Source organism: Zonotrichia albicollis, chromosome 5 (assembly GCF_047830755.1).
Source record: "Zonotrichia albicollis isolate bZonAlb1 chromosome 5, bZonAlb1.hap1, whole genome shotgun sequence".
NCBI lineage: Eukaryota > Metazoa > Chordata > Aves > Passeriformes > Passerellidae > Zonotrichia > Zonotrichia albicollis.
Genome location: NC_133823.1, coordinates 52933912 through 52948743, shown reverse-complemented (window position 1 = coordinate 52948743; position 14832 = coordinate 52933912). Strand labels below are relative to the sequence as shown.

The following is a 14832-nucleotide window of genomic DNA, read 5'->3' as shown; positions in this document are numbered from 1 at the left end:
TTACCCATCAATTAATTTCCTTTATTTCACAAGCTTTGAATTCAGAAATTGAACCACGACTAGTAGATCTTGATACGGTAGAGTAAGTAAAAATGTGTGTGATTACAAAGGAAAAAATTTGTACAAAAAACTTTAAAAATCTGACAGCAACTTGGATTATCTGTAAGTACCAAAAATCTCATGCAGAAGGAGAGCACTACTGCCCAGGTGGAGAAATCCCTGCAGGGGTGGCAATGGCATTGGTATGTAAAACTGATGGCTCTGTCTAAAATGGAAACAAGAAGGACACAGACTTGGAATGTACCGAGTGGGAACAGACAGGTGCTACGGAGACCATTTGTCATTACGTGTCCCAGTGAGTTTCTGTGTCTTGAGAGAAGTGCTTCTTGGGTTTATAATAAATTAAAGATTAAACAGAAGCTGCCTATACTACTCTACTGCTTACTTTCCAGATGGCCATTTTCTTCCTTCATTAGTGTTTTTGGTGGTGTTTCTCAAATACAGACATTAATCTTGGCATTGTGTCTAGTCAGTTGTTGGCAATGTGTTCTAAAGGGACTCACTCACAGAATGCAACTTGCATAAATAACTCAGTAACATGCATTAACTACTCTAATACAGCGAGAGGGTGCAAAGGAACCATCATTCAGTTACGAGACAAAGCTAAAACCTGTAGTCACTAAAGGGGCAATGGAAGCACCATGCTTTAAGGTGACTATGGCATGAAAGCACAATTGTGAGGCAAGTAGTTCCAAGCAAACACACCACACTATTATCACCTCTTTCTATACAAAAAAAAAAAAAAAAAAGAAAAAAAAAAGACATTTTGTTTTTTTATTTCCGTTAGTACCAAATAAAACTGTGGGCTCGATAACACAGATACTGAAGGGAATGGACATTATTCCCATGATCCTTCATCCTTGTGTTTCTGTCCATCATCATTTCTCAGCCAAGACTGGTAATATTGGAGCGCCCACCAGGAGGTGCCACGATGCGGTGGCCGGTACGACGTGGGTTGTTGTCATCAATCTGAGCTCCTGCAACAACAGAAAATGAGGAAACAAAGCTATGAAAGGGATTAAAACATCAGTAGTGAGTTTTTACCTGGCTATGCTTCCTTCACACCACCATCTGCTAGTTTCTCTTGAGCCTGACTGAAGTGCTGAACAGATCTTCCAGGTACATTTCCGTCTTCAATGAGAAGTATGAAATTATATGTTTAGGATCAGACTAATGCTCACCCCACATGGAGAATTGTTTTCCACTGACTTGAAGTGACTTTTCAAACCTGCCTCACTGACTTAGAACATATGTCCCTACTGAGTCCATGGGACAACAGTTCAGTAAATCTGATGTTAGCAATCATAAATCCGTGAGGAAATGAGCACCAAGCTGATGTAAACTTCATACTGCATTTTAAATGCTGAAAGGTTAAGCTTATGGACAACAAGCTTTCTGACAGGCTAAATATTGCCTGATCACACTCAATTTCCTAAAGGCAATGTAATAAATGTGTGGGATCATTTAAAAATCATTAAAATCTACTTCTGCCTAATTTTCTGATTGCATCACCCAGATCAAATCTGTACCACTAGATGCCTTGGTAGTACCCAGATCCAGCACTGCACTGTGAAACCACAGCTTCAGATGCTTATGAAAATCCCAATTATTGGTTGTTACTAAGATGTGAACTTTCTAAGCACTTTTTTTGTTTTGTATAGCTTCATAGATATCTGTTTATGCTCACCATGGCCCCAAGTGTATGGGCAAAAATATACTTCACCCCATTAGAAGGGTTTTTAAAATATTTGCTCTCCTAGGACTTTCTTACACAAGTTTCATTAAGTTTCTGAGGACAGGATCTGTAAAGTAGGAAAACTCCACCATCAGCTCCCACAAGGGGAAAATCCAATGATTTTCACAACATCATATGAATATATTATTCACCACTGGGACTGTAGACTTTTGAAGAATAAGGATTTGACACGCTTGTAATTGTCTTCAGACAACAAGAATTATTTCCAGCAACCCCAAAGGATGATTTTCCAGTCTGTTTCCTATGTACCATGGAAAATGTTTTGGGCACCAAGAGCAGAGGAAAAGAAATACTCTAATCTGCTTATGAACAACTTCTGCATGTGGTTTATGACCATGGACAAGGACAGCTGAGTTTTCCACGTCTAGCAGTTGCTGGTGATGCAGCCTGGGAGATGTCTGAGACTCACAGGTTGCACCAGACCCAAGTCCCATCAGCTGTGCACACCACCAAGGGCCTTCAGTCACACCAGAGAATTCAGCTAATTGCAATGGGCCAGGCAAATAATAGTGAAACACTGACACAGAAAAAAATTCAGATTGAAAACATTTTGAATATTTGGCAATATGTAAAATATCACTAGGCAATGAATGAGTAAAAACATGTATATACTTATATATATGTAAGTATATGCATGTACATGACTATAGACAGTCCTTTTACATTTGACTAAAGAAGTAATTGTAATTGAAATTCATCACCAGTAATCCATACTCACAGCTTTAAATGGTTTCTCATCAGTCAGGCTGACTTACCTGATAAGCTGAAATTGGATTGATGGAGGTTTCTGATTGGTGGGGGCTGGTTTTTGGCAGGGGAGGATTTAGTTGAGGGTGCAGGAGTTGCATATTTTGGCGTAGCTGGGATTTCATACACAGGTCCATCATACATTCCTCTGGAGACTCCTTGCAGTCCTCCCACCTATAACAAGAGAAGAGTAAAAATCCAGACACCGAATGCTCAGATGATGCTGCCTAATGATCCTGTAGGAAGAGAGCAGTGAGCACAGAGCTATATTCTGCACTGGCTGAATTTACAATGCATCTATACTTTATATATAAAGCAAAGTGCAGTCTGCTTTATATATAAAGGAAATTTTAAAGCTTGCTCCCTCCATTTATATATATGAATGACAAAAGAGTTCCTTACCAAGCTTCCTTCAAAATCAAAGGGGAGAAGTGAGATTCAAAAGAACAGGTGTGAGCTGTTTCTTTTACATACGATCAGTCTCAATCACCTCTCTCCATTCAGCTGCCAAGTCACACCTGGGTTGTAGCACAGCTGATACCCACTATACCAATAACTGCAGCAATTTATCTCCTACCTGTATTTCCTCTGCTCCTTCCCTTTGTAGATCTCATTCTCTTTATTAAAACTCATTGAAAAGGAATGGCAATTTTTAAATTAAATTTCAAAAGTTTCTGCTACCTGTCATCAACTAGAAAAGCGATTGTACAGTGGACTGTGGCAGGGGATGTAGCTTACAATATTTGCCAATAAAGTATCTGTCATTTGAGCTCTGATTTCAGTTTGAGGTCTCTAGATTTTTTCCCTGTATGCTTCTTACAAGGAATATTAGAAAAGACAATCAAAAAAACTTCATTGGCCTTAAAATAATAGGAATCTAGGAAATAACATTTTAATAAGAACAGTTCCAGTTTTCAGAAAGAGCCTGAAGCCATTGAATTCAGAATGCAAAGTTCATCAGAGATCAGAAATCTGTGTCTTACAAGATTATAGTTTCACAGAATTTCCTCCAACAGGTTAAAAGTGAAATTAAAATACTGTATAGAAAGACACTATTCACAGGGGTTTGATCCAGCTCTCAAAGCAATCAGTGCATTTTCCTTGCTTTTGATGACAGCGACATCAGGCTCAGAAGAGCCACTGTCTTGCAGACTAATGCCCGGAAGAGAGCAGCTGCCAATCACAGCAATGAATCCATCTTCCAGGGACCCACAAAGGCATGAATTTATACTGCTATCCCTGCTCCAGGGAAAATTTTATACTGCCAACCTGTGCCACTTCAGTTCTGCAGTCCCTTGCTTGAAAAGTTTTTCTATATTCCTCTGTTGTGCACGGACATGTTCATACAGCAGCTGATAAAACCACCAATGGGTGCTTCTGAATACTTCCAGTGAATAAAATTTGATAGTGGGAAAAGAAATTTGGGCATGAATCTGCTCTCCCTCTTGGCAGGCAGCAGAGGGAGCTGCAGGAGCAATAATATCAGTCCCTTTGTCTGTCTGCAGACCTTGCCCAAGGATTAAAGGTCTCCCAAAATCTAGGCCCACTTGCAAGACACAGGTTACTTAGCCCAGGTAATTTTGTTCAAACTCCTGATACAAAAAACTAATCTGTGATATTTGTTTCTGAATTGCTGGTTTCACTATTTTGATGGTTTTGTCACTAATTTATGTCACACTCACAGGCACTGCAGCCTTAAGCAGTGAGTGTGAAGCAAAAGCCTTTATCATCTACATGGACAATGTAAAAAAAAATGCAACACTGATTGGTATTTTGCAAAATTTTTGCGGGTGCACTTGCTTTTTACAATGCCTTTTCTTCTAAGAAGTGCAGGCCTTTCTTCTGCAGCTTGATATAATTTGTATAATAAATGATGAAAGATAAAAGCTATCAACCTGATAGTAGTTTTAATTTCAGCTGCCAGTACCACAGTCTATGGTATGTGTTTGGCTGAAAAAAATAGGAGGTTCAGTCAATTTTTCGCATTACCTGTGCTCACACAATGACTTTCCTGCTTAGTGACAAGAAGCAATTTCCAAACTCCAAACTAGTGTCCAGCCAATTGGTTTTCAACAGATAAGCACTGATATAATTCAAAACCAGACGTGACACAGAGGTGAAATCCTGGTCATTTCCCAAACTTTTTATTAAACAAAAGAGAAAAGTTTTCTGAGCCATTAAGGCTGCTAATACACAGCTCAGCAAATGCACTAACAATGGTTCAGAAATGCCCAATATAATGAGAATCTCTGGCTGACATGCTTTTCTTCTCTGCAGTGTAGCAGTTCAGTGTGCAATTTAAAATTCTGGTTTAACTCTGCCTAACCCTCCCTCACAAAAATCTTTTGTTGGAGTGTGTTGTTAAGTTTCTTGTGTTATTCCCCCAATTTATGTATTGTTCTCCCCTATTATGTGTAAATGGTTTCATTCCCCCAGTTTTTCCCGCCAGTGCTAGCCTGTCAGCTAAGTTGCTATAGTAACCGCTATTCATAGTTGCCGATATGTAATTGCTCCTCCCCTGGTTTCCCTTATAAGTGAAAGTTGTTTCCTCCCTGGGCCCAGTCAATCACCCCCTTTCTCCTCCCAGGTTTCGAGAACCTTCTCCTCTCTGGAGATGGTGGTTGGCTGGGGTCCCAGGACACCTCCCTTACCGTTTGATTATTGGTCTCCATGGAGTGTCAGTTCTGTGAAGTTCATCCCCTCACCTTTCCCGATTGGTTCCGCCTGTACCCACCCCCCTCCTTTTAATCCTGTTTCACCCCCTATAGAAAGGGTTCTTCCCGGTTGGTTTCCCCGCGTTTGGATCCCGCAATACCTTCAATAAACCGATGTTTAACCCCCGGGAAATGGTCAGCTCCGTTCCTCTCCTATACCAGTGGTGTACGCCAGTCCGCAGCCAGCACAGCCCGAGGCCATCAGACGCCGAAGGGTGCTGGCCAGGAATTGCAGAAGGGCGTCGGCCTTTCGCCCTCAGCTAGCCGGACTCTAAACTTCGAGCCACATATGCCCCCCTCTGCAATCTTTCTCTTTTCCTGAATTTTTAACTGTAAGAAAATTCTATCACTATTCTACCTCTCTTCAAAAGCCTTAGCATTGCTGGACATAAGACAATCCTGCGAGCTGGCAATTTTATGTTCTACCTGCTGAAGCCCGCAGTGTTAATACTAAGTTAGATGAGTTCACAACTGCAACCAGTTTTGAGCCAGTCATATACAGTCCACCTGATATGGACTCATAATAGCACAACAATATTAAAAACAGATGCTACAGTGCTTCCAGGAGGGTTCAATAGGATGTGACATTACCTTATTCCTGATTTTGATGCGCTGGTACAGATACTCAGGGAAAGGTTTGCGAGGGATGAAGCGGCCCATGCCCTTATTGACGTGCAGATTCCCATCTTCAAACACAATCTTCCCTTGGCTTATGACCACAAGAGGGGCACCATGGCACTCCATTCCTTCAAAGATGTTGTACTCAATGGCCTGAGGATCAACCAACATAATCACTGCCATGTCCTCTTTCCATTAGTAACTTAGAATATGTACATTTGTAGTCACAGTTTTAGACAAATGCCATTAAAAGTGCACAAAATTGCGTTCTATGAAGGAAAAGCAATGAATGCATTTTGATGTGAAATTATTTTAAAGGATCTTTCCTTTAAAATAAGACAAGACATTTCCTTCCAGTTTTTCATTTTCCATCAAGGATTTCACTTGTTTTTGAAAACTTGCTGTATCTAACCACAGCATTTAAAATAATGATTGCCATAATAAGAAGGAAAATTATGACTCAGGTGCTGGATAACCAGAGGATGTGGTCCCACCGTGCATCTTCTGTTACTGTGCAAGGAAATTTCAAAGAGGCCAGCACACATATTTCTGTCTGAAAAAGCCCAGAAAAGCCCAGGAAGGTCTGAATCTAAATGGGAATGACAGGGCAGGTTGTTATTATTTTCTTGAAAATACAGAAAGATCCCAAGACAGAGAGACAGAAACTGAATCACCCAAATTTACTTTTTAAGGGTTTATAAATGCTTTGGTCTTTTAATATAAAAATGCAATACTGGATTTTCAGTAAAACTTTTGGAAGAATTCCCCAATACAAAGGGCCAAAGCACTAAACAGCAAGATAACAACTTTGGGATACACAACACAAAACCTATCAGAGTGAAAATCAAAGCAACTGTGAGTCCCTGGTTCTCTGCACTGAGGGCAAAGAAACATGTAGCAAAACTCTGGCATTAAACAGAAAATTCCATCCATGAAGCTGATTAGAGCTGTATTAACAAAACATTTAATAATCTGTCATAGTTTAGAATACTGTTAATTTAATCATGCCATTTATAATTTCAGGTGCTTTTTAGGTAAGAAAAAAAATTAAGCTGGTTTTAAATTTATTCTCACTTTATTCTCCCTTATTAACTTCAGCTGAAGAGCTGCTGATTCACACCTGTTTACAGTTCTGCCACAAGCATGCAAAAAATAAATGGCACAAGGGTATATGCAGAGAGAAAACAAATACTTTCTGATCACAATGCTTCCAACACAGGACTTCAATACTCTCATGTCCTGAAACATTTACCCATTTCAGAACAGGAGTAGGCAGTTACCCCACTCCTGTGTACCCTGAGCTATTGGTGTTCACATTTAGGTCAACAGCTGAAAAACAACAGTGACATTTGTTTTTTCTTGCTGGTTTTCATTTCCTCCTTACCGATTTATGGCTTTTGGCTGTTATAGTCTTCACCTTATCAGGGTCCCAAATCACAACATCAGCATCGGATCCTACAGCAATCCGGCCTTTCCTTGGGTACAGATTAAAGATTTTGGCAGCATTGGTGCTGGTGACAGCTACAAACTGGCTCTCATCCATCTTGCCTGTGGCCTAAAAAACAATATTATTTGAGCAAAACATGCTTATGAAATAAGGATTTACTATTCAGAGTACCAAAAGGTTGGGGAGATATTGGAAGGCATCCCTTTATAGATGTGGTGATGTTGCATGAAACAGAGATTGTATCACACAGGACTTTCTGTACAGCTCTTTAACTGGAAGTTTCAAATAAATGTGTTACTCCAGGCACTGCAAAGGACAGCCAGTGAAACCTTAGTGCACATGATACCACCAAGGTGCTCAGCTATCTGGAATCCCTTTCTCTACACACTGAGGCTGAAGAGTTTTGTTGCTAGTCCTAGTAATTTCTATTTAAATATTTAAGCAATTTTAAATCAGAGAAACTCATATGGGTATTGTGAGATATAACAAAAGATCAAGATTCCAACACTTTTGGGAACACTTCTTGCAAATTAAGTCCATTCTGTTACCATTATTATCAGATCTATACATCTAAGTAATACAACCAATAATAAAGTCTTTGCCTGGAGAAATGTCGTCACCAATAGAACTTGGCATACAGTCAGCGATGGTAATTGCAACTGTACAGAACAGCATTTTGATTTCTCAGTAGAGTATTTTGGGGTCTTCCCTGACAATGAGCAAGAACAATTTTCTAAGGAAGAACAACAGTGCCAAGCCTTTTAATATTAGATAAACACTTATTTCCTGCCTGGTAAAATATAAAGTTTGTAAAGTAGTGGTGCAGGATTGAATGCTACCACCTATAAATCCCATGTTGCAGCCCTTCCTGCAGTTCCTTCCCACTGAGGGAGTAAAAAAAGAAAATATCAGCAGCTGGCTGTGCTTTGCTTGCTTCCCTACTTTTCTCCTACATGGCAGGTATCTGAAGCTGCTTCTGTGCTTAGAATCTCAATTTTTTCCAATATATCTGTCACTATATTCAGCTGTCCCTGAATAAAGTGGTTATGAAATAGAGTCTGGGAGAAGTGCTCATCACAGCACTGTAAATACTGCCACTTCCCAGCCTGCAATGTGCATTTGAGCACAATGCTTTGAGTGTGTGTGAGTGTGCAGGGTGTGCACATGGAGACAGACACTAGAGAGAGAATATCATTATACATTAAATCCATGGAACCATCAAAAAATTCCTGACTTATACCGGCACTCCCCTGCAAAGTATGCCAGTATGAATTAGGTGCAATGCTCTCCTTCAAAGCATTTCATCATTTAGCCTCAGGCTCAGCTGCCATCCATTTGTAATTTTTCAAAAACGATGAGACACTTCCCAAATTCAAACAATTCATTCATCACATTTATATGAGGTCCACTTCAAATTGCTCCAGATACCCCATCTCTCAGAAGCATCCGCTCTGACACCAAGGGAAAATAGAGCAATGGAGTCTGGGAAGCCTCAGGTCTAATGAAACACAAAACTATTGCAGTGTCAGAAGTGAAACACAGCCCTGAGTTTAAAAAACTGGAAGAGGTTTTTGAAATAAGCAATTCACCTCACAGTAGCATTCTCTCAGGGAATTCTCAGAAATATAGCAGTAAGTCACTTAAGCAATGGCCAAGAGTCTCTTGGCTTTCATTACTCAGCCAACACTCAATTTCCTTTTAGTCTATAAAAGTGAGTAATTACTTACTACAGCCTTGTCCCAGACAACAGTCATCCTTTCCTCAATTCCATTGACCCCTTCAGGAATCATAGTGAAGTTGTCCTTTCCAATGGCTTTCTGGGCAGTGCTATAGGGGCAATGTCCACTTCCTGTCACCTGCAGGTCCCCACTGCGGAGTTAACACACAGAAGGTTTAGCCCAGGCATCACCAAGGTGACCTTGGTCTCAGGCAGGCTGTCAATGGACCTTTCAAGCCACCAGAGGCACAGGCTGTAAATCATGCCAGCAGCCTTTCAGTGCTGGCTAAGATCACTGAGAGTAACAATGGCACAGGACATCTCCACTTTCCCCCAGGAGCACCCTGGACTCCTGGATTACAGCCCCCTCCAGCTCCAGGCTGCTTATCAACAGAGATCAGGCAAAAGCCCTCTAACCAGGACAAAGGATTACTCTAGGATTAAGGAAATTATCAGAAGCTTGTATGAAATGTCTGCCACTCTCAAGATAAATTAATTCACAACCGCATTAAAAAATGATGGCAAATTTCACAGTGCAAAGTCATGAGCTTCAAATGTGTTCCCCTGCATTTCTCTCCTACATGTGTATTTTTCTTGCAAAACTTACATGAATACTTCTCATCTGACCTTCCAAAACAGAACCAAGAAAATAAAAATATTTTTATCAGGTAGTTTTCCAATTAAACAACAAAAGGCATAGGTCAAGTCAAACACATGTGCTGGATTTATCTAACTGAAGAGTCTTACACAGAAAAAGGCATAGAGAAAAATGCAATAAGAGCTACCATTTATAATGCTTTTATTTAAGAGGTTGGGTTTTTCTGCCTAGAGAATTTTTTTTTTTGGCAGGGAGCAGAAGTGGATCACAGCTGCTCCTGGAAATAAGGAGGAAGAACATAATCAATATGCAGAATCTTGCCAAAATAGAAAGTCAAAAAAGAAGGTTCTCCAATATCCACAGGAAATGAGTTATTTTTAGCTCTTGATTAAATGTACAGGAGGCAAGCACATTAGAACTCACTATGATTTCCCTTCTATCACTCCATAAGTCCCCAAGAGCCCGTCATCTTTTTCTTTAACTGATAATGTAAATTGCAACTCTGAAACAACTGAATTATTCTGGTCTACAAATCTAGATCCAACAAGCTAACAAATAGTCAAATACAGAAGAAAAAAGTATCACACATGAGTAATTCTAATGCAGTTTTCTAGGCTGTGAGCCCTAATGATTGCTGACAGAGAAAAGTCCTTGGCCTCTTTTCTGGTTCTTCACCACACTCACAAGCCATCCATCCAGATATTAGCAGAAGCCAAACCCATGAATTCAGTACAGAAAAGGCTGCTGTGCTTTAGCTGCTCTTGACTGTAATGACTGCCTGGTGTTATGCCACAGGATTAAGCCAATTTCATCAGTTAAACATTCATTTATTTTTACACAGCAATAAAGACAGAAGGTTGCAATGCCATTTCTTCCTTTCTGATGCTTCTCTAATCAGCAAAACTTCCTGTGGCATATCTCCTTTCCACACACTGATATAACAATGAAAACCTGACTGTCACAGCCAGGCCTGTGACACTGCCCACTTCCCTGAGGTCACGCTGTGCTTCTGACACCACACTACAAATTCCTACACCTGAAAGATAACAAGGGCTTGCTTTCTTAATTCCATACTCCCTCTTCTCTGACATTTAATAACATTATTGATATGAACTGCACTCCTCAGTCAAATGAATAGAAGACTTCCAAAACTGAAGTGTGTCACTTGAGATCCTTCCATCCCTGGTTAATCCATGAGCACTGTTACTGTCTGGACATACTCTACTGTCAAATGGGGGATAAGCATTACAGCAACTAAAAAACTGAGAGACAGGAGGGATCATCATGACATAAATGCCAGATCATCTAATTCTTCCCCTTAAACAAGGTTTTCATGGCAAGCTGCATCATCTGTGTAGCACCAAGGTCTCACATCTCTGGCTCACAAGAGGTGGCACATCCCAGCTGCAGTAATGCAGCAGCACACCATGCAAGATCAAAGCTAACTCAAGTGCATGGCCCACAGATGACACAAGGACCTAATCTCATGAGGCAAATTCAATCTGCAAATCCCATGAGACATGATGGGGTTTTACACATTCAGCTTTTCAGTGGAAAACCAACAAATCAAATCATGCAGCTTTCTGTGGAGAAGAGCACAAGCAGTATGCTGCATGCTTGTAAAGGAAGGATGTTGTAGGGATTTTAAAATGAATGTAAAATATTGGTATCCAAATAAACAGTGCAATAGAAACATGAAATACTGTCTTTACCATCATACTTGCATAAAATTCCCCATGAATGCAGAGTAGACCGAGACAATATACAGTTCTTTTTAGTTCCACAGTATGGATTTGAAGTATTAAAACTGAAAGCAGGCTAAGCTGCTGTCATTTAAGATCTAGGACTTTAAGCCACTAGGAAAAAAAAAGCCATTTTTGCATGGAGAATAATGAAAACTTCTGTAAGTCCTCAGTTTGTCTTTCTGATGTTAGTTTTAAAAAGTCATTATTGTATTCCAATTCTAAAAATGTTCTTGCTAATCTGCTTTGACCCACATACTCTTATTTTGGGACTCTCTCCTAGAAAGCATATATAGCCACTCTAACAGAGTAAGGAGTAAAACATTTTGACACACATTTACACGTGCTGGCTAAGAGCCTTACCCTCACACACTGAACTTCATCCTTTACAGTGCTGATAGTGATGAATCAGACCAAGAAAGTAATTTTTTTCTGAGTCTTTCTTTGGAACAAGAATCTCAGTTATGGAAAAAACATTTTTGCCATCAGACTGTCAGAAGAGAACTGCTGTGAATTCTCACCAGAGCCACACATTACTCAGAGCCCAACTGCAGCATCTTTAGAGCAGTTGAGTTAAAGCCTGGGTGGGCTCTGGGCTGCAGAGCCTGACCCATCGTGTGCAAGGGGAGACGTGGCACTGACTGATGGCGTCTTCCTGTCACATGTGTGTGCCCACCCAGCTCCCTGGCAACTCTGAAGATGGTCATTTTTAAGGTTCAGATTTCACTGCTCTGTCTAGGGCATTAGAAACCCCAAAGGGGAGGCTGGGTCAGCTGGGTGCCACCACATGAAGGTAAATGAGGATATGAATGGTGAGTTGAGTTCCTCACTCCAGCCCTAGCAATCTGTCCTGGTGGGGCTTCAGCTGTTAATTTCTATATCATTTCAGAGCAGATGGTCTCTGCTTAAGCTAAAGACCCACAGTTGGCTACAGGCAGGAAATACTTTCAGAGATGGGTTTTACAGTCTGGGTTTCTGGCAAGGCATTGCTACCTTCTTTTCTATATAACACACTTCCTCTGCTGTCCACATTCCTTTCACCTACCTAGTGATTAAAGTCTCCCTGCCAGCCTGAAGGCAGTCAGCTCACATCCCTATCCTGTCAAGAGATGGCCTTCAGTCTCCAGCTGTCTCCACCCAAACTCCCCAGTCTTCTTTGTAATTAACTCTGGCCTCTCTCTCCTGACACTCCTGCTCTACGTGTACCACTTATCTTTGCCTTCTTCCAGCTGGAGGACCCCAGAGCCCATAAAGACACAAAGCAAGCTAAAATAAGAAGCCTGCAAGAACTGGACACAAAGAAACTTGTATGATTTTGGTCCCTTCCCAGATGAAGGCAAACTACCAAGTCAGAATTTTTTAATATGCAGGAGATAAACTCCCCAAACTCTGCCACTCACACAAGTTAGTCAGGACAAGCCACTTTTCAGAACTCACAGCTGAGAGCCCTGCACCAGCTTTGACAAAAATTGCCCTAAGAAATTTTTCTTGGTTCTAGGTACCTCTGCATTCAGGAACAGCCCTGATTTCTGGAGCTGTGCTTGTCAAATATGACAGGGGCTTAAAACTGAGTCCAGTCTCAAAGATGGGGATGTATCCACCAGGCTTCTGCTTATGGTGGACAATGAGGATGCCATCCCATCATATAGAAACAATTCAGCTAAAGAAAACTGAAAACTAGGGAGAAGGCCAGTTTGAAGTCCTGACAATCTAGTTTTACAGCTAGGAATCACTTGAAAAGCAGAAAGAAAAAGAATTAATTCCTGAATAGCCAGCAATTGCCTCTCTATCAAGCCAACCAGCAACTGGAGCGTCCATGGCTGCTCACTTGACTGCAGCCTAAGCAAAAGGATATAACTATCCCTGGTTTTCTATGTCCTTTCTCTGCTGTTTCATGTGTGAGACGGTTCTAAAGGAAACCAGGCTGATCCCTAGACACTTCATGCCATATGGCTTTTGCACTTGCCTCACCAGCATCCTGTTAAAAAAAAAAAAAAAAGGAAGTCTTACCATGCTAAGAGAGAATTTAAGTGATCTGGAGTGGTAGGGTCAGGGCTCAGAGGTGGTGAGGTCACAAAAGCTGCAGCCTTGGCCCAGTTTTTGCTCCAGTAATGTGTCCCATCTGTCCCCAAGCTGGCAGTGATCGGCTCTCCAAAAACAAGGGGACCTTGGAGAAAGCAAGGATATACAGGAACTTAGTACAACCCACTCTCTCTTCAGCACATGGCACTGCTTGCTGCGTGCAGCCATGTATAATTCACACATTGCTACATGGCTAGCACAGCTCCCAAGAAATTAAACAGCCCTGGCTTTGTCTGTATGATAAAAAATTAATCAGGAGTCTCTCTGAGCTCTACATGCTTTTGATCAGCCTATTTACAAATCTTTCTTTCTAATCCAGAAGGAGACAGTTCAGACCCACTTTTAATTTGTACTGTTTTAATCACAGGCACGTTGCTCCAATTTGGAGTGCACTGGATGGTGGATCACTCCAGCAGGCAGATGCCTTTTTACTACTCCCAGGTTGGGCACAGCACCAGCAGACAGCAGCATATGGTCCCCTGCAGCACACTCCAAGTCTCCAAGAGTACAAACATCAAGACAATAATTTGCTCTTTGGCTTTTCCATATTGCTCAGTAAGCTTTGTAGTCCCAACCAGCAGAACAGTTCTGACTTGCAAACACAGCTTCAGAAGCAGCTGCCTTCAGGCTCACGAGGCCCTTTTGGGTGCTTTGTAACCTGGATCCCACCACAGCCCCAGCAAGCAGGGCTGACCTGCAGCACCCATCAGAGGGGCTCAGCTCCCAGCAGCAAGGCCAGGAGCAAGCTCCAAGCATCTCTAACAGCAGGGGCACTGCCCAAGCCATCTCTCAGAAGAGCTGAAATACGGGCATGGAGGGTGTGCCATTAGGAATAAAATATCTCCTTCCCATCAACAGAGATATAGCAGTCTAAGGGAAAAGTAAAAGGTAAAACAGGATAGGGAAGAGTTACAGTTCAGTCATCGAGAGGGCAGTTTGTGGGAAGAGCATCTCAACTTAAAAATACAAAAATATTTCCCCTCATCCTTCCCAGACACAAATATTTAGTCTGCAATGGTGCTGCCATTCTTTGATAGTCTCTCCCTATAGCCTGTCATTTGGGTCAAGACATACAGGTTTTTCCACTGAGCTTCTATTCAACAAAAAAAAAGTTTAGGGGAGCAAAGGAAGTCACTTACCTCTCTTCCTGGCCTGTGCAATGATATCAGCTGCACTCTTACTCATCACCTTGGTGATGTACACTGGGCAGTTTATTCGACTGGCAATTGTGATGGCACGGAAAACTGCTTCTGCTTCAAGCTGAGCAAAACAAGGAGGGAAAAGTTAACTGCAAATGCAGTCTGAAGAAAAAAATCAGCTGAAGGACTGTGACATATTTCTAATTGTTCAG

At 41.3% G+C, this 14832-nt stretch overlaps 1 protein-coding gene across 2 annotated transcripts in view; it reads right to left on the bottom strand.

Moving 5' to 3' along the window:
* CRMP1 (collapsin response mediator protein 1) overlaps positions 1 to 14832 on the bottom strand; it is a 50687-nt gene continuing 35855 nt past the window's right edge. For both annotated transcript variants that reach the window (XM_005485745.3, XM_074541739.1), the window contains exons 8-14: positions 14621 to 14741; positions 13410 to 13566; positions 9070 to 9211; positions 7280 to 7450; positions 5869 to 6048; positions 2572 to 2737; positions 1 to 1037 (exon numbers count right to left, since the gene is read on the bottom strand). In XM_005485745.3, coding sequence (XP_005485802.1) covers positions 946 to 1037; positions 2572 to 2737; positions 5869 to 6048; positions 7280 to 7450; positions 9070 to 9211; positions 13410 to 13566; positions 14621 to 14741 — 1029 coding nt within the window. In that variant the 3' untranslated portion in view covers positions 1 to 945. The remainder of the gene's footprint in view (positions 1038 to 2571; positions 2738 to 5868; positions 6049 to 7279; positions 7451 to 9069; positions 9212 to 13409; positions 13567 to 14620; positions 14742 to 14832) is intronic.